This window comes from Oncorhynchus masou, chromosome 12 (assembly GCF_036934945.1).
Source record: "Oncorhynchus masou masou isolate Uvic2021 chromosome 12, UVic_Omas_1.1, whole genome shotgun sequence".
NCBI classification, from domain to species: domain Eukaryota; kingdom Metazoa; phylum Chordata; class Actinopteri; order Salmoniformes; family Salmonidae; genus Oncorhynchus; species Oncorhynchus masou.
In genome coordinates this window covers 55,368,475-55,388,013 of record NC_088223.1, presented here as the reverse complement: position 1 = coordinate 55,388,013, position 19,539 = coordinate 55,368,475, and the positions used below count along the sequence as shown (strand labels likewise).

The 19,539-nt window shown below is 45.4% G+C and overlaps 1 protein-coding gene across 2 annotated transcripts in view; it reads left to right on the top strand.

Annotated features, from left to right (window-relative positions):
• LOC135550460 (Kv channel-interacting protein 1-like) overlaps positions 1-11,818 on the top strand; it is a 43,851-nt gene extending 32,033 nt beyond the window's left edge. For both annotated transcript variants that reach the window (XM_064981256.1, XM_064981257.1), the window contains exons 2-8: positions 7,836-7,960; positions 8,708-8,777; positions 8,897-8,967; positions 9,112-9,219; positions 9,310-9,414; positions 9,583-9,645; positions 9,872-11,818. In XM_064981256.1, coding sequence (XP_064837328.1) covers positions 7,836-7,960; positions 8,708-8,777; positions 8,897-8,967; positions 9,112-9,219; positions 9,310-9,414; positions 9,583-9,645; positions 9,872-9,919 — 590 coding nt within the window. In that variant the 3' untranslated portion in view covers positions 9,920-11,818. The remainder of the gene's footprint in view (positions 1-7,835; positions 7,961-8,707; positions 8,778-8,896; positions 8,968-9,111; positions 9,220-9,309; positions 9,415-9,582; positions 9,646-9,871) is intronic.
• Positions 11,819-19,539: the final 7,721 nt, after the last annotated feature.

The following is a 19,539-nucleotide window of genomic DNA, read 5'->3' as shown; positions in this document are numbered from 1 at the left end:
GGTTATTGCTGATGTTTTTTTTTTTTTAATTAAGGCTGTAACGAAACAAAATGTGGGAAAAGTTCATGGGTCTGAATACTTTCCGAAGGCACTGAATATAGGGCTATACATCAATCTAGAACAGGACTATCTATTTTGGGGTTCATGGAGAGAGACAAAGACTGTGAGAGAGTGCTTGAGCATGCCCTGATTTAAAGCAATGATATTCGATTGATAGGCTGTTTTTTAACTCTGAAGCTGCAATTAAAAAATATATATCTCAACAATTAAGAAATAAGGTGACACCTGAAAGCCAAATGGAGATGGATAAATTTGACTCTCATTCAGTCTTTATATTACTGTAGCACAGACTATGCTGCAGCAAATGTTGTTATGTACTTGAGTGAAGACCCAAACGGGGTTTTAACAGAAAACAGAGTTCTTTAATGAAAAACAGGAATGGCATAAATCCTCTTCCAACGTAGTCAATGGAACAAAAGAACGTAGTATAATGCAGGATGCACCTGCCAGGCAGACTCCGACAGGATAGGTGGAAGCAAACGGGACGACAGCTTGCTTCTGGCATCAAAAACACAAACAAGAATCAGACACTGAAAGTAGCAGGAACAGAGAGAGAAATAGAGACCTAATCAGAGGGGAAGAGAGAACAGGTGTGAAAGAGTGAATGAGCTAGTTAGGGGAGATGTAGAACAGCTGAAGAATGAGAGACAGAGAAGGTAACCTAAAAAGACCAGCAGAGAGAGACAGAGTGAAGAGAAAGGACAGGAACAGACATAACAAGACATGACAGTACCCCCCACTCACCGAGCGCCTCCTGGCGCACTCGAGGAGGAAACCTGGCGGCAACGGAGGAAATCATCGATCAGCGAACGGTCCAGCACGTCCCGAGAGGGAACCCAACTCCTCTCCTCAGGACCGTACCCCTCCCAATCCACTAGGTACTGATGACCACGGCCCCGAGGGCGCATGTCCAAAATCTTACGAACCCTGTAGATGGGTGCGCCCTCGACAAGGATGGGGGGAGGGACGAGCGGGGCGCGAAGAACGGGCTTAACACAGGAGACATGGAAGACCGGGTGAACGCGACGAAGATAGCGGGAGAAGAAGTCGCACTGCGACAGGATTAATGACCTGGGAAATACGGAACGGACCAATGAACCGCGGGGCCAACTTGCGAGAAGCTGTCTTAAGGGGAAGGTTCTGAGTGGAGAGCCATACTCTCTGACCGCAACAATATCTAGGACTCTTGGTCCTACGCTATTAGCGGCCCTCACAGTCTGCGCCCTATTACGGCAAAGTGCCGACCTGACCCCCTTCCAGGTGCGCTCGCAACGCTGGACAAAAGCCTGAGCGGAGGGGACGCAGGACTCGGCGAGCTGAGATGAGAACAGCGGAGGCTGGTACCCGAGGCTACTCTGAAAAGGGATAGACCGGTAGCAGACGAGGGAAGCGAGTTGTGGGCGTACTCTGCCCAGGGGAGCTGTTCTGACCAAGACGCAGGGTTACGAAAAAGAAAGACTGCGTAAAATGCGACCAACAGTCTGATTGGCCCGTTCGGCTTGACCGTTAGACTGGGGATGAAAGCCGGACGAGAGACTGACGGAAGCCCCAATCAAACGGCAAAACTCCCTCCAAAATTGAGACGTGAACTGCGGGCCTCTGTCGGAAACGACGTCAGACGGAAGGCCATGAATTCGGAAAACATTCTCGATAATGATCTGAGCCGTCTCCTTAGCAGAAGGGAGCTTATCGAGAGGAATGAAATGAGCCGCCTTAGAGAATCTATCGACAACCGTAAGAATAACTGTCTTCCCCGCTGATGAAGGCAGTCCGGTGATAAAATCTAAAGCGATGTGAGACCACGGTCGAGAGGGAATGGGAAGCGGTCTGAGACGGCCGGCAGGAGGAGAGTTCCCAGATTTAGTCTGCGCGCAGACCGAACAAGCGGCGACAAATCGACGCGCGTCACGTTCCCGAGTGGGCCACCAGAAACGCTGGCGAATGGAAGCGAGCGTACCCCGAACGCCGGGGTGGCCGGCTAACTTGGCAGAGTGGGCCCACTGAAGAACGGCCGGACGAGTAGGAACGGGAACGAACAGAAGGTTCCTAGGACAAGCTCGCGGCGACGGAGTGTGAGCGAGTGCTTGCTTTACCTGCCTCTCAATTCCCCAGACAGTCAACCCGACAACACGCCCCTCAGGGAGAATCCCCTCGGGGTCGGTGGAGACCTCAGAAGAACTGAAGAGACGAGATAAAGCATCAGGCTTGGTGTTTTTGAGCCCGGACGATAAGAAATAACAAACTCGAAACGAGCGAAAAACAGAGCCCAACGAGCCTGACGCGCATTAAGTCGTTTGGCTGAACGGATGTACTCAAGGTTCCTATGGTCAGTCCAAACGACAAAAGGAACAGTCGCCCCCTCCAACCACTGTCGCCATTCGCCCAGGGCTAAGCGGATGGCGAGCAGTTCGCGATTACCAACATCATAGTTACGTTCTGACGGCGATAAGCGATGAGAGAAAACGCGCAAGGATGGACCTTGCCGTCAGAGAGAGAGCGCTGAGAAAGAATGGCTCCCACGCCCACCTCTGACGCGTCAACCTCAACAACAAACTGACTAGAGATGTCAGGTGTAACAAGAATAGGTGCGGATGTAAAACGATTCTTAAGAAGATCAAAAGCTCCCTGGGCGGAAACGGACCACTTAAAGCACGTCTTAACAGAAGTAAGGGCTGTGAGGGGAGCTGCCACCTGACCGAAATTACGGATGAAACGACGATAGAAATTAGCGAAGCCCAGAAAGCGCTGCAGCTCGACGCGTGACTTAGGAACGGGCCAATCAATGACAGCCTGGACCTTAGCGGGATCCATCTTAATGCCCTCAGCGGAAATAACGGAACCGAGAAAAGGGACAGAGGCGGCATGAAAAGTGCACTTCTCAGCCTTCACATAAAGACAGTTCTCCAAAAGGCTCTGGAGGACGCGTCGCACGTGCTGAACATGAATCGAGAGAGACGGTGAAAAAATCAGGATATCGTCCATGTAAACGAAAACAAAAATGTTCAGCATGTCTCTCAGGACGTCGTTAACTAGTGCCTGAAAGACAGCTGGAGCGTTAACGAGGCCGAAAGGAAGAACCCGGTATTCAAAGTGCCCTAACGGAGTGTTAAACGCCGTCTTCCACTCGTCCCCCTCCCTGATGCGCACGAGATGGTAGGCGTTACGAAGGTCCAATTTGGTGAAAAACCTGGCTCCCTGCAGGATCTCGAAGGCTGAAGACATAAGAGGAAGCGGATAACGATTCTTAACTGTTATGTCATTCAGCCCTCGATAATCCACGCATGGGCGCAGGGACCCGTCCTTCTTCTGAACAAAAAAAACCCCGCTCCGGCGGGAGAGGAGGAGGAGACTATGGTACCGGCGTCGAGCGAAACCGACAAATAATCCTCGAGAGCCTTACGTTCGGGAGCCGACAGAGAGTATAATCTACCCCGGGGGGGAGTAGTTCCCGGAAGGAGATCAATACTACAGTCATACGACCGGTGTGGAGGGAGAGAAGTGGCCTTGGAACGACTGAACACCGTGCGCAGATCGTGATACTCCTCCGGCACCCCTGTCAAATCGCCAGGCTCCTCCTGTGAAGAAGAGACAGAGGAAACAGGAGGGATAGCAGACATTAAACAGGTCACATGACAAGAAACATTCCAGGATAGGATAGTATTACTAGACCAATTAATAGAAGGGTTATGGCGCACTAGCCAGGGATGACCCAAAACAACAGGTGTAAAAGGTGAACGAAAAATTAGAAAAGAAATGGTTTCGCTATGATTACCAGAGACAGTGAGGGTTAAAGGCAGCGTCTCACGCTGAATCTTGGGGAGAGAACTACCATCTAAAGCGAACAAGGCCGTGGGCTCCCTAACTGTCTGAGAGGAATGTCATGTTCCCGAGCCCAGGTCTCGTCCATAAAACAGCCCTCCGCCCCAGAGTCTATCAAGGCACTGCAGGAAGCAGATGAACCGGGCCAGCGGAGATGGACCGGAAAGGTAGTGCGTGATCCAGAAGGAGAGGCCTGAGTAGTTGCGCTCACCAGTAGCCCTCCTCTTACTGATGAGCTCTGGCTTTACTGGACATGAGGTGACAAAATGACCAGCGGAGCCGCAGTAGAGACAGAGGCGATTGGTGATTCTCCGTTCCTTCTCCTTGGCCGAGATGCGGATACCCCCAGCTGCATAGGCTCAGCATCCGAGCCGGCGGAGGAGGGTGGCAGTGATGCGGCAGGTGGCAGTGATGTGGAGAGGGGAGCAACGGAGAACGCGAGCTCCTTTCCACGTGCTCGGCGACGAAGATCAAACCGTCGCTCTATGCGAATAGCGAGAGCTATTAAGGAGTCCAGACTGGAAGGAACCTCCCGGGAGAGGATCTCATCCTTAACCTCGACGAGGAGACCCTCCAGAAAACGAGCGAGCAAAGCCGGCTCGTTCCAGTCACTAGAGGCAGCGAGAGTGCGAAACTCAATAGAATAATCCGTTATGGATCGATTCCCCTGACATAGGGAAGACAGGGCCCTGGAAGCCTCCTCCCCAAAAACAGAACGGTCAAAAACCCGTATCATCTCCTCCTTAAAGTCCTGATACTGGTTAATACACTCAGCCCTCGCCTCCCAGATTGCCGTGCCCCACTCACGCGCCCGTCCGGTAAGGAGAGAAATGACGTAGGCGATGCGGGCTGCGCTCCTGGAGTAAGTGTTGGGCTGGAGAGAGAACACCACATCACACTGAGTGAGGAATGAGCGGCACTCAGTGGGCTCCCCAGAGTAACACGGCGGGTTGTTGATCCTGGGCTCCGGAGACTCGGAAACCCTGGAAGTGGGCGGTGGATCGAGGTGGAGTTGGTGAACCTGTCTTGTGAGGTCGGAGACTTGGACGGCCAGGGTCTCAACGGCATGTCGAGCAGCAGACAATTCCTCCTCGTGTCTGCCTAGCATCGCTCCCTGGATCTCGACGGCGGAGTGAAAAGGGTCCGGAGCCGCTGGGTCCATTCTTGGTCTGATTCTTCTGTTATGTACTTGAGTGAAGACCCAAACGCGGTTTTAACAGAAAACAGAGTTCTTTAATGAAAAACAGGAATGGCATAAATCCTCTTCCAACGTAGTCAATGGAACAAAAGAACGTAGTATAATGCAGGATGCACCTGCCAGGCAGACTCCGACAGGATAGGACAAGGTGGAAGCAAACGGGACGACAGCTTGCTTCTGGCATCAAAAACACAAACAAGAATCAGACACTGAAAGTAGCAGGAACAGAGAGAGAAATAGAGACCTAATCAGAGGGGGAAGAGAGAACAGGTGTGAAAGAGTGAATGAGCTAGTTAGGGGAGATGTAGAACAGCTGAAGAATGAGAGACAGAGAAGGTAACCTAAAAAGACCAGCAGAGAGAGACAGAGTGAAGAGAAAGGACAGGAACAGACATAACAAGACATGACAAATGTAGGCCTACCTGTCACAATCAAAAAAAGTTACTATGATGAGATAGATGACAGGTCTACATGCATTGTGAACTGCGTTCCATACCGAGATGGGCTGTCTGTCCCCACCCTGAGCGTTGATGATTCATCATGCGGAGGCCGTAGAGAAGCCAGATTCAGACATTGTGTATCATTTAACAGTTCCAATTTACGCCATGCTGTTCATATAAGTAATTTATTATAATTCACCTGTTTCTCACGGGTATTTATCCTGATTAAAGGGAGTGGTTTTGGGTGGTAAATCCCGATAAATTCTGCTCATAGATTATGCATGTATGAACTACACTATGACACATCCAGCACAAAGTGTGTGTGTGTGTGTGTGTGTGTGTGTGTGTGTGTGTGTGTGTGTGTGTGTGTGTGTGTGTGTGTGTGTGTGTGTGTGTGTGTGTGTGTGTGTGTGTGTGTGTGCGAGAGAGTGAGCCCTTTCTAATCACAGCAGGTCCTAAACAACAGTAAAGGTCCATGTTTTCTATTCAAACCTTTGAGGGTTGTATGGACCATTAATTAAGGGCATGTTTTTTGTCTCCATTTAAATGGATGTATGATATGCAATATATATTTTATTGTTTTACTTATTTGATCACTTAATTCTCTCCATGTACATTGTGAAGACAAGGTGTAATTATTTCCTGGAACATTATCCATTATCCATCTATTCATTGCTGGTGTTCTGTACCTTGTGTTTGGCGCATAACATCCCAGTCTCAAGGTGTTTGTATGAGCAAATGTGTCCATTGGACTGTGGCAGATCTGATTTGTTCAGGCATATCTAAACTGCTGAATTAATAAATAAATAAATGCCAAACTAATTACCATAGACATATGAGTGAGCTGTAGCAGTTACCATGGTTATGGTTAACAGTTATTTTTGAAAGACCTTTCAGGGGTCTTGAGGGGAAACTTGAGGGAGTGAAGCGAGACATTGAAGTGAGTGAGAGCAACAAGAGGCGCTGCTGACTGCACCTTCTGCCCAGTCACTCAGCTCTCTCCCAGAGGATTATGGGTAAAGTTGGGCGTCTCTTTCTTTTGAGAGACCAGAGGAGCACAAACTGAACACACACTCACACTCTTGGATGCAAACAGAGACAAAGACACATTCTCTCACGAACATGCAAACACAACAAAGAGTCTTATGCACTAATACACACAGATACACACACACACACATACACACAAAGGTGTGGTTGCGCGCACACACTCACAGAAAAACCTACACGACACACTTCAAATGGGCCCACACTCCTTGATACGGGCACATCTACGTTCCTATAAAGGTTATAAGGTCTGATCACGCACATTGGCATACACTCGGGTGAGTTTAGTTAGAACATCTGGACTCAGGTCCCCACTGGTTGGGGTGTGGGGCCACAGCAAGGTCATTTGTCCCCCTCCATTATATCCTAGCCCTGCCCCTTACACCCTGGCTAGACTAGCCACATTGCGTGCAAGAGCATTGCACCATATATGTATGCGTATATGTTATTCAATCATTTCATCTACACTGCTCGCGCACGTCAATGAGCATCTGTGTTGCTAAAATATATGTGTGTGTGTGTGTGTGTTGGGGTGATGATCGACTCCATTCATGATATGCAAGAGTGTGTTTTGAAATTGCAACATGTATTTGTGTATTTTAGTTCTGAGAGGAGCACGTCTGTGCATGTTTCCTAGTTTCCTCCAGTGGGCCAGAGGCTGTCCCTCCACCGCCCCCTCCTGAGAGGACGCTAGCTCATCACATCATTACCCAACATTCATCTCTCTCTGGCACCCAAAGCACAAAGTTACCATCTGTAGAGTTCCCCAAGTCCATAATGGGGAGACCTCTAATCCTCCCTCCCTCCCACCTCTTCCTCCATACAATCTCCTCTCTTCTGAAACCTTCTCCACTGGCTCATTTCTGTATTCTTCCTCTCCCAACATCATACTCCCCTTTTCCTCCTCTCATATTGAACTCCTCTTCTGTTTGTTTAACTTGCCATGCCTCATCCTCCTCCATTACATCCCTCTCTCTCTCTCTGCTCTCACAATCTTCTCTAGAATTCTTCTGTAGGCTTCTCTTAACTTTCCATATGTTTTGCTGTCTGACTCTCTCACCACCTATACAAAGACTTGAGACGGGGTAACTTTAAAGCTTATTCTTTCTGGCAACAATGACATTATGTACTGTGAAATAAACTGTGGTGTTTAAATTATGATGCATCTGTGACATTTCACGCTGGTTTATTGACAAACACACAATTAATATATATCTCCCTCCCTCACATACTCCCTCATTTCCCTCCCTCCTGCCCTCTCTACTCTCTAGACAAGATTGATGATGAGTTGGAGATGACCATGGTCTGTCACAGGCCAGAGGGTCTGGAGCAGTTGGAGGCCCAGACCAACTTCACTAAGAGAGAGCTACAGATCCTCTACCGAGGCTTCAAGAATGTACGCACCTCATCCTCCCTCCTCCCTTCCACTGTCTGTCTATCTTCCTCTCTCTCTCTCTCCCCTTGTCTTTCCTCTACTATCGCTCTCCATGTCTTTCCTCCGCTATCTCTCTCCCTGTTTTTCTTCCGCTACCTTTCTCCCCGTCTTTCCTCCGCTATCTCTCTCCTTGTTTTTCCTCCGCTATCGCTCTCCCTGTCTTTCCTCCGCTATCGCTCTCCCTGTCTTTCCTCCGCTATCTCTCTACCTGTCTTTCCTCTGCTATCTCTCTCCCTGCCACTCTTAAGGATACATTCCTGCCTATGTTGCCTCTCTTCTTTACAAGTGTTAATATCGAAGCACTCTTATCTCTTACTCCGATAAGTACATGCATTCAGCCTCGTGCCTTCATCACTTCATATGCTGCTAATCAGTTTGTACAGGCCTGCAGCTAGAGGAACTAAGTCTGTCATACACCATAACAACAATTAAATGCTGCGTTACCCATATACACCCAATGAGAAAATATGTAAACATATATGCTCTACACACAAACATGCTCAAACACCCACCGACACATTGACACACCCCCACATACAAGTTATATACAAATTGCTAGTTAATTAGCTGTTAAATTTGACTAACATGTTAACTCTGTAACCAAGGGTGGTGCCATTTGAGTGTAAATGATTGGTTGATCTGGGCGCTCACCAGAAGAAGCTGCATTATTTTGTTGTTTGAAGTAATGTTCTCACATGGTTTCCACAGGAGTGCCCGAGTGGAGTGGTGAATGAAGAAACATTTAAACACATCTACGCCCAGTTCTTCCCCCACGGAGGTACAGTAAACCAGACACCGCTCATTTAGACACATAACATGCCCTTTCTTGTTTGCGACTCATTTACAAGCACTCTGGGATAAAATCAAATCTCATGCCCGTATCTGGTTGTGTTGCAGATGCCAGCACTTATGCTCATTACCTCTTCAATGCGTTCGACACGACAAGCAATGGATCCATCAAGTTTGAAGTACAAACCACACACCACCACTATCACTCAGAGAGTGCTTTAAATAAAACATGTCTTTGTCTTATTTGTACTGGTGTTATCACTCAGGCCGAACTCAGTATTTTGGTCACTTTAACCTCTCTCCTTATGTGGTGACTCACTCAGGAGTTTGTAATGGGACTGTCGACACTGCTGCGGGGCACTCTGAGAGACAAGCTGGAGTGGACTTTCCATCTGTATGACATCAACAACGATGGCTACATTAACCGCGAGGTCTGTGTGTTTATTTTGCATGTCAGTTACATTGAACGATTTACATATGACGCAGTTGTTAACACAGCGTTTTGTATTTCTGTGTTAAAGGAGATGACTGAGATTGTGAGGGCCATTTACGACATGATGGGGAAATATACCTACCCTGCACTCAAGGGAGATGTCCCGAAGCAGCATGTGGATGCTTTCTTCCAGGTGACTTTACCTGACGTCATACAGTACAACGTAATACCAAAACAGATGCTTTACTGCAGAGGGTTATGAAACCCTTAGGTGTGCGCAACGGTTTAGACCACATAATAACAATTTCATACGTATTGAAAAAAATCATGTACAATTCTCTCACCTCTTCCCTCCCCACAGAAAATGGATAAAAACAAAAATGGAGTTGTGACTTTAGAGGAATTTGTTGTCGCATGCCAGGAGGTATGTATAGTACAGTATGTTTATACAATATGATATTGCTGTCGGTGTCTATGTAAGATGCTATCCCTATTTCATGATATGCTTTGAGTTCCATCATTGCCCCCCCCCTTATGGCTTACATAAGAGAACCCTCTGTCTGGCTTAGTGTGAAATGTGGACATCCTGTGGTAAAACAAATGTCTTACAACATTCTGTCTTTACCGTCTTTCTCCTCTTCTCCCCTCAGGATGAAATGATGATGAGATCCATGCAGCTCTTCGAAAATGTGATGTAAAAAGGGCGCCTGGCGGAAGGCAGGGGAGAGAGAGTGTTGAAAGAAATCGAGAGAGAATTCTGCGTGTGTGTGCTTCAGTCCGTGCGCTCCAGTGCGTACGTCCGAGCACGCGTTTTGTTTATCTGTGTGTGTCTGTCAGAGTGGATGAATGTGTATGTATGTCTATCTCTCTCATCCTCTCATCTAACTTGTCAGCGTCCATGTGTTTGCCAAACAATGTCTCTGCCTGGCTCCATGCTGTTCTATTGGATCAAATGAAGCCAGAACCGCCCAAATGACCAGCTGAGAGCAACAAGCTCTCACAGTCTCGCTGCAGAATTAGACATTCATCCACGTTCTCAAAACATCAAATTTCTAAGTGTTTTTGTTGCTCATGCTGCTCTGTATCGTTCCATTTCTCCAAACATCAAATTTAGCAGTTAAGGGTTAGGTTTAGGCACTCATTCTGAATGGTTAAGGTAAGGGTTAAGGTTTGGGATAGGGTTCAAATTAAAAATGTAAAACCAATATCCCCGACTGTAATCAAACACGCAACCTTTTGATCCAGAGTCACGGGATTACCCAAGCCTACTTGATGGTAATAGCACTCCCTGTTGCCCCTAGCGGCCAGTTTTGAAGGCATTTCCTAACGTCCTCAAGTCAAATTTCCACGCCAATCTTGAATGACCTGGCTGCTGAGAGACCCCTGGACTTGATTGTCATATTGCTGAGCCCGGGAGCATGCAGGTGAATTATCTGGATAATGCTTCCTGCCTTTTTATGTGACATGAAGGTTTGTAAATCAGATGATCATACAACACAGACTGAAGTGTGAAACAGCTGAGAAATCTCAAACCTATACGCTGCTTCCCGCTTAATATGTGGAAACCCTACCTCCGGAAACTACACTGGGCTACTTTGGGTTCTTTTGACTTTGTTCTTTTTGCCAAAATAGATGCATGCTTGACCCAGAGGGATCCCTCCCATAGAAATAGAATCGTGATTCTACTCTATGCGCCCGACCATCCATGTGCTTGACCGGGACATGGACCTTTAATAACCTCTTGACCTCTGTATTTAACTCATGCGTCCAGTGAATGATTTATGGACCAATGTGATCTACTTATCTACTTGTTTATTAACGTGTTTATGCTGTAAAATAGGAGGTTGTCCGAATGTATTATTTGTTGGTTTTAAGTGTCATATGTCGTGTCCGTTTTACTATTGTCATGGTGACCTCCGTACCTCTGTGTTGGCTTTGCTGTCGCTCTCCCGTCTATTCCTGTAGTTGTCTGTGTGTCCCTGACGGTTGCCTGTTATAATGTGTGCTTACAAATACACCCAATAGACTTGGTTTATGACTATGATGATACATAATCTTGTATGTTGGCTGGATCTAACTAATGATGGGAAATGACCATCTGCGTAATGCAATGTGAATGGTGTGACTTATCTGCTGAAGTGTACATTTACAGTATATATGTGTCTAAACCCATTGAGGAAAACAGAAATGTGAACTAAGTATTATTATGGAGTGAGGGAATGTGTCAGTAAAACAAAGGTATGGAGAGACACTGAGACACAGTAGTTAGCTATAAAAAAATATATAAAAAATGATCACAGACCAACGCCACCACTCTCCTAATGTCGAACAATTATTATTTTTCTTCAAGGAATTACTCATTTGTGTTGACTTTGTCAGTTCCTCCTCAGTGTATAAGATGGTAAATATATTGAAATAGTTTAGCTCCGGGTTTCAAAGGGGCAAAACAATATGAATACAAAATGTAAGCAACAGGTGCACCTCATACAAAACTATCTCAGACTGGGACCGATGGAAAGATTTAGATTGGAGAGAGTTTCAGCTTTAATGTTATGTTGTACAGTGCAAATGCTATCAATAAAATGTTTTAGAGAATATGTTGTGTTCTCTCTCTGTGTGTGTGTGTGTGTGTGTGTGTGTGTGTGTGTGTGTGTAGAGAGAGAGAGAGAGAGAGAGGGATCTCTGAATCAAATAAAACATTAAGATAATGATTGTATATATTAATAAATACGCCTCTTTCCTTCAAAAGCTGTGATGAAAGGACTAGACCAAAAAAAATCTTCCCACATTCTAGAAAGAAGATGTGGTTGGAACAACCTTCCTGAGTTCCAGAAAGTGCCCAGTGGGGGTTAAGGGAGTTTGAAATGTGGAGGCAGTGCAGATAGTTGAAGGAGTGAGTGGAAATGAGGAATAAATGGCAATGGGATGCCCAGCAGCCTGCAAGAACGTCTTATTCATCAGAAATACTGAAGTAGATTTATTAGAATAGTTTCTGTATTCTGTAAGTGTGTCTACCACAATCTGTGCGCATATTCAACATAACTCACAAACAAAACTTTGAGCTGTGAATATAACATTTTACACAAATTAAACCATAATCTGTGAATGTAAAAAATATTTCCCAAATTAAACCATAATATGTAATATTCACAATTAATCACAAATGAATCCATGATCTGTAAATATATTCAACATAGCTAAAAAATAAAGGTACTATTTGATCAAATGTTTAACGATTTGTGAGCAAATGATTAGAAATCCCAAACATTTACAACTGTGGAATGTGCATTTGCGCATTCAAAAAGTGCTTGTGGATCTGTAATTTACACATACATCATTTTTTGACAAACTTTCCGTCTGTTGATGTATTACTATCTACAAATCTGTGTTCAAATGAGAGTCAGCTATCTCCATTCATTGAGATAATCTTTGTGTCATTCTCATTCAGTAATTTCTTGGGTGAACACTTTCTGGCTAGATAAACTTCATCAAATGTGAGTATAAGGATGATTATTGATTTCTAGTTTCATTAAATAGTGGTGTATAGGTGTAGGGTAAGTTGGTGGTGCACTTTTTTACTTTTCCTCTTCCTTTTGTATATCACAACATGTAACGTGATTGACCACACACTACCGCACAGTAGGTGGTGGCACGCACAAACAAAGTGTGAGAAAGCCAAGATACCAAAGAAGAAGAGGAAGAATTTGAGTATAACATTTATTTATTCAAAAAATGATGTTAAAATGTTCAATAAATTACTTTCATATGAATGTTAAATTCAATCATTGGGGCATGCAACACAGAGTGTGTGCTTTCGACATGAGCCCACTAGCCTAGTCTGATTCATCAGGTTGTAATACACCATTAATTGGTATATACAGGCTAACACATTTGTGGTGTAAATGTTCCTTAGAAGCCAGAATGTTGAATAAAATAAAATGTAAACTTGCTCTACCGGTTGTCTGTGCTGTTTGTCCTTCTGCTGCGTGAAATTTTTGACTAAATATCCACAGAGTAGGGTTACTGAACCTCTTGAGTGTAGGGGGTAGTATTTTGATGTTTGAATGAAAAACGTACCCAAATTAAACTGCCTATTTCTCAGGCTCAGAATCTAGAATATGTATATCATTGTCAGATTAGGATAGAAAACACTCTGAAGTTTCCAAAACTGTCAAAATATTGTCTGTGAGTATAACAGAACTGATATTGCAGGCGAAAACCTGAGGAAAATCAAACCAGGAAGTGGCCTCTATTTTGAAAGCTCCATGTTTCAAAGCCTACCTTCACTACATTTAAAGGGGTATCAACCAGATTATCTTTCTTATGGCTTACCCATGGTGTGTACCATCTTTAGACATAGTTTCAGGCTTTTATTTTGGAAAATGAGCGAGAACGATCACATTGCGTCATTGTATGGCTGGGTGCCAGCAGCGTTTTGTATGCGCAACAGCTTGGAGCACCCTTGGGTTGTGCCGTGGCGGAGATCTTTGTGGGCTATACTCGGCCTTGTCTCAGGATGGTAAGTTGGTGGTTGAAGATATCCCTCTTGTGGTGTGGGGGCTGTGCTTTGGCAAAGTGGGTGGGGTCATATCCTTCCTGTTTGGCCCTGTCTGGGGGTATCATCAGATGGGGCCACAGTGTCTCCTGACCCCTCCTGTCTCAGCCTCCAGTATTTATGCTGCAGGGGTTTATGTGTCGGGGTGCTAGGGTCAGTTTGTTATATCTGGAGTACTTCTCCTGTCTTATTCGGTGTCCTGTGTGAATTTATTAAGTATGCTCTCTCTAATTCTCTCTTTCTCTCTTTCTTTCTCTCTCTCAGAGGACCTGAGCCCAAGGACCATGCCTCAGGACTACCTGGCATGATGACTCCTTGCTGTCCCCAGTCCACCTGGCCGTGCTGCTGCTCCAGTTTCAACTATTCTGCCTGTGATTATTATTATTTGACCATGCTGGTAATTTATGAACATTTGAACATCTTGGCCATGTTCTGTTATAATCTCCACCCGGCACAGCCAGAAGAGGACTGGCCACCCCTCATAGCCTGGTTCCTCTCTAGGTTTCTTCCTAGGTTTTGGCCTTTCTAGGGAGTTTTTCCTAGCCACCGTGCTTCTACACCTGCATTGCTTGCTGTTTGGGGTTTTAGGCTGGGTTTCTGTACAGCACTTTGAGATATCAGCTGATGTACGAAGGGCTATATAAATCAATTTGATTTTGATTTGATTTTGATTTTCTCTCTCTCTCTCTCTCTCTCTCTCTCTCTCTCTGAAGAAGATACATTCCCGGTTGATATATTATCGATTATATATTGGAAAAACAACCTGAGGATTGATGATAAAAAACGTTTGACATGTTTCTACGAACATTACAAATACTATTTGTAATTTTCGTCTGCGATGTCGTGACCGCTCGAGCCTGTTGATTTCTGAACATAATGCGCCAACCAAAATGGAGGTATTTTGGATATAAAAATAATCTTTATGGAACAAAAGGAACATTTATTGTGTAACTGGGAGTCTGGTGAGTGCAAACATCTGAAGATCATCAAAGGTAAGCGATTTAATTTATTGCTTTTCTGACTTCGTGACCAATCTACTTGGCTGCTAGCTGTTTGTAATATTTTTCCTACTGAGAGAGATGTGCTTACATAAACGCTTGGTATGCTTTCGCCGAAAAGCTTCATTGAAATCTGACAAGCCAGGTGGATTAACAACAAGCTCAGGTGTGTTTTGCTATTTTGCACTTGTGATTTCATGAAAATTTTATATTTTTAGTGATTTAATTTGAATCTTTGCAACTCAGCGGTGGTTGACGAAAATGATCCCGCTAACGGGATGGGTGCATCAAGAACTTTAACCTGCCTGTTCAGTATATTGGTTTGTACTTCCATTTTTTTTATCGAATGTGACTAACACTTCCACAATATGGCCGAGCCTAACAGAACCACAGCCCGAACGAAAAACACTTCTACAATATGGCTGAGCCTAACAGAACCACAGCCCGAACGGAAAACACTTCCACAATATTTCCGAGCCTAACAGAACCACAGCCCAAACGAAAAACACTTCCACAATATGGCCGAGCCTAACAGAACCACAGCCCGGACGAAAAACACTTCCACAATATGGCCGAGCTTAACAGAACCACAGCCCGAACGGAAAACACTTCTACAATATGGCCGAGCCTAACAGAACCACAGCCCGAACGGAAAACACTTCCACAACATGGCCGAGCCTAACAGAACCACAGCCCGAACGAAAAACACTTCCACAATATGGCCGAGCCTAACAGAACCACAGCCCGAACGAAAAACACTTCCACAATATGGCCGAGCCTAACAGAACCACAGCCCGAACGAAAAACACTTCCACAATATGGCCGAGCCTAACAGAACCACAGCCCGAACGAAAAACACTTCCACAATATGGCCGAGCCTAACAGAACCACAGCCCGAACGAAAAACACTTCCACAATATGGCCGAGCCTAACAGAACCACAGCCCGAACGAAAAACACTTCCACAATATGGCCGAGCCTAACAGAACCTCAGCCCGAACGAAAACACTTCCACAATATGGCCGAGCCTAACAGAACCACAGCCCGGACGAAAAACACTTCCACAATATGGCCGAGCTTAACAGAACCACAGCCCGAACGGAAAACACTTCTACAATATGGCCGAGCCTAACAGAACCACAGCCCGAACGGAAAACACTTCCACAACATGGCCGAGCCTAACAGAACCACAGCCCGAACGAAAAACACTTCCACAATATGGCCGAGCCTAACAGAACCACAGCCCGAACGAAAAACACTTCCACAATATGGCCGAGCCTAACAGAACCACAGCCCGAACGAAAACACTTCCACAATATGGCCGAGCCTAACAGAACCACAGCCCGAACGAAAAACACTTCCACAATATGGCCGAGCCTAACAGAACCTCAGCCCGAACGAAAAACACTTCCACAATATGGCCGAGCCTAACAGAACCACAGCCCGAACGAAAACACTTCCACAATATGGCCGAGCTTAACAGAACCACAGCCCGAACGGAAAACACTTCTACAATATGGCCGAGCCTAACAGAACCACAGCCCGAACGGAAAACACTTCCACAACATGGCCGAGCCTAACAGAACCACAGCCCGAACGAAAAACACTTCCACAACATGGCCGAGCCTAACAGAACCACAGCCCGAACGAAAAACACTTCCACAATATGGCCGAGCCTAACAGAACCACAGCCCGAACGAAAAACACTTCCACAATATGGCCGAGCCTAACAGAACCACAGCCCGAACGAAAAACACTTCCACAATATGGCCGAGCCTACCAGAACCACAGCCCGAACGAAAAACACTTCCACAATATGGCCGAGCCTAACAGAACCACAGCCCGAACGAAAAACACTTCCACAATATGGCCGAGCCTAACAGAACCACAGCCCGGACGGAAAACACTTCCACAATATGGCCGAGCCTAACAGAACCACAGCCCGGACGGAAAACACTTCCACAATAGAAAACACTTCCAGAATATGGCCGAGCCTAACAGAACCTCAGCCCGAACGGAAAACACTTCCACAATAGAAAACACTTCCAGAATATGGCCGAGCCTAACAGAACCTCAGCCCGAACGGAAAACACTTCCACAATAGAAAACACTTCCAGAATATGGCCGAGCCTAACAGAACCTCAGCCCGAACGGAAAACACTTCCACAATAGAAAACACTTCCAGAATATGGCCGAGCCTAACAGAACCTCAGCCCGAACGGAAAACACTTCCACAATAGAAAACACTTCCAGAATATGGCCGAGCCAAACAGAACCTCAGTCCGAACGGCAAACACTTCCACAATAGAAAACACTTCCAGAATATGGCCGAGCCTAACAGAACCTCAGCCCGAACGGAAAACACTTCCACAATAGAAAACACTTCCAGAATATGGCCGAGCCTAACAGAACCTCAGCCCGAATGGCAAACACTTCCACAATAGAAAACACTTCCAGAATATGGCTGAGCCTAACAGAACCACAGCCCGGATGGAAAACACTTCCACAATAGAAAACACTTCCAGAATATGGCCGAGCCTAACAGAACCTCAGCCCGAACGGAAAACACTTCCACAATAGAAAACACTTCCAGAATATGGCCGAGCCTAACAGAACCTCAGCCCGAACGGAAAACACTTCCACAATAGAAAACACTTCCAGAATATGGCCGAGCCTAACAGAACCTCAGCCCGAACGGAAAACACTTCCACAATAGAAAACACTTCCAGAATATGGCCGAGCCTAACAGAACCTCAGCCCGAACGGAAAACACTTCCACAATAGAAAACACTTCCAGAATATTGCCGAGCCTAACAGAACCTCAGCCCGAACGGCAAACACTTCCAGCTGATTGAGGAAAACATGCGTCAGTCGACGTCTTACGCCCGGCTATTGTTTACATATTGTCCATCACGTGCAATGTCAAGAGATTGAAAATACAAGCAATATAACTTGTGGATACCTTATCTCCACCTAGTACCTCCATTCATGTACAACTGGTAAAGTAACCTCATATCATTTCATGAAACATTCTGAATTTTAGAGAATATTGCATTATTTTTTACAGCGACTTCTTTCAGACTGATATCATGGAGTAACCATGGTAACAGTTTGATGTTTAGGCAACCCACTAGCCAAGCTAACTAACTGGCAAACGTTGGACACTCCCGAAAGATCCCGTCAACTGTTTAGACAAATAACCAAAGAAAAGCGAATTAGTTCATTGTTAATGTAGAACTGCTCAGTTTTAAAATCCCGAAGTGGTGATCTGCCTACCCAGCTAATGATAAATGTATTTTTCATTATGTGATTTGTTTTGCAGGACGAAGCACTCTTTCCCAGTGTGGAGGAAAGAAATTGTACTGTTGTCTGATTAAAAACGTTAGAAATTCAGCTAGCTATTTTCTGTTCCATTTAGGCTTGCTTGCACATGCAACAGATCCACTCGGGTGTCCCCAAAAGTTTTCAAAAGCACCATTGCTTGTAAGTGCCCAGCCGTACTTTGGTGTCTCGTTGCTGCCTTGGTAAGACAACTCAGGTTTGCAAAGCCAGTGTGGCTCCAAACACCAAATCGATCACTTGCAAATAATAGGCATTCCCAGCAGTACAGTTTGCTGTGCTTCTCGGAGCCTGTGAGTCATTGATAGTGGCCATAATTGAAAGTGGCGAACGAACCCCTTTCCCGCCTGTGACAGGCTTTGTAGCGTTGGCGTCTATCTCTCCGTACAATGTCTAACTTTTCTTGAAAAGTTTGTCTTGAGAATGGCGTTATAATTATATCCTCGACCAAATCAATATCTTCTCCTTCCGCCATTGTGGGTTGAAAAAACAGCTTAGTAGTATGCAAATTAATTTGATGATCAATTTCAGTTTCCTAGTTCTGAGACCTGCCCATATAGGACCTGCCCCTCAATATTGGTAATCCAATCAAAAGACGTGCACGCACTTCGCCTGCTAGCTGGCTCCTGTGTAACACTGGAGCCAGCCAGCAGACGTACAATAGCCAACTCTAAAGCTGATTGGTTGACACTAAATTTTAATTTCCATTCACTTTAAGCTACAAGCGCCCGCACTGTTGATTCTGAAGGCCTGAGGGCAGATTTTAGACCCCTGGCAACACATGATGGCTGAATATGATTGGATAAAATATCTAACATAAAGACCAGCCCTCCAATTCTCAACCTCGGGCTGGAAGCAGTGCAACCAAGAGGAACGCTATGAAATGAAGAGTGTAACTCTTACTCTGGGGAATAATTTAATACATATTTGTGGGAAAATATATTTTAAAAAATTATATTCTGATGATGTTTAGGCCAGCAGAGAAGGCCTTGCTGGCCCTGACGGCCCACCCCTGGTGTATAGGTAGAGCAGGTGACCAGGAAGGGTTATCACAGGTGAGAGGAGAGCACATACAGTTGTTACTGTATCACATTGCCTTAACTCCCTTATCTTATCTCATTTGCCCTCACTGTATTGTTCTCAACTAGCTTACCTGGTTAAATAAAGGTGAAAAAAATAAATAATAATAAACATATATAGCTCATGGAACGCATCTCTGCACCTTTTGTATAGGAATGTGTTTTGGAGCTATTTATATACGCAATAAATGGGAACTTCGCCCCAAAAGAGTAACGTTAGGAAAGCTGATTTTTGTGGATTCATTATGGACAGCTCTTCTGTGCCAGTGGCAGTTCATAGGGAATCGCAACTGCGACACCTAATGTCATGACTCAAAATGGATAAGAAAGGTTTGCTGAAAGAGGTTC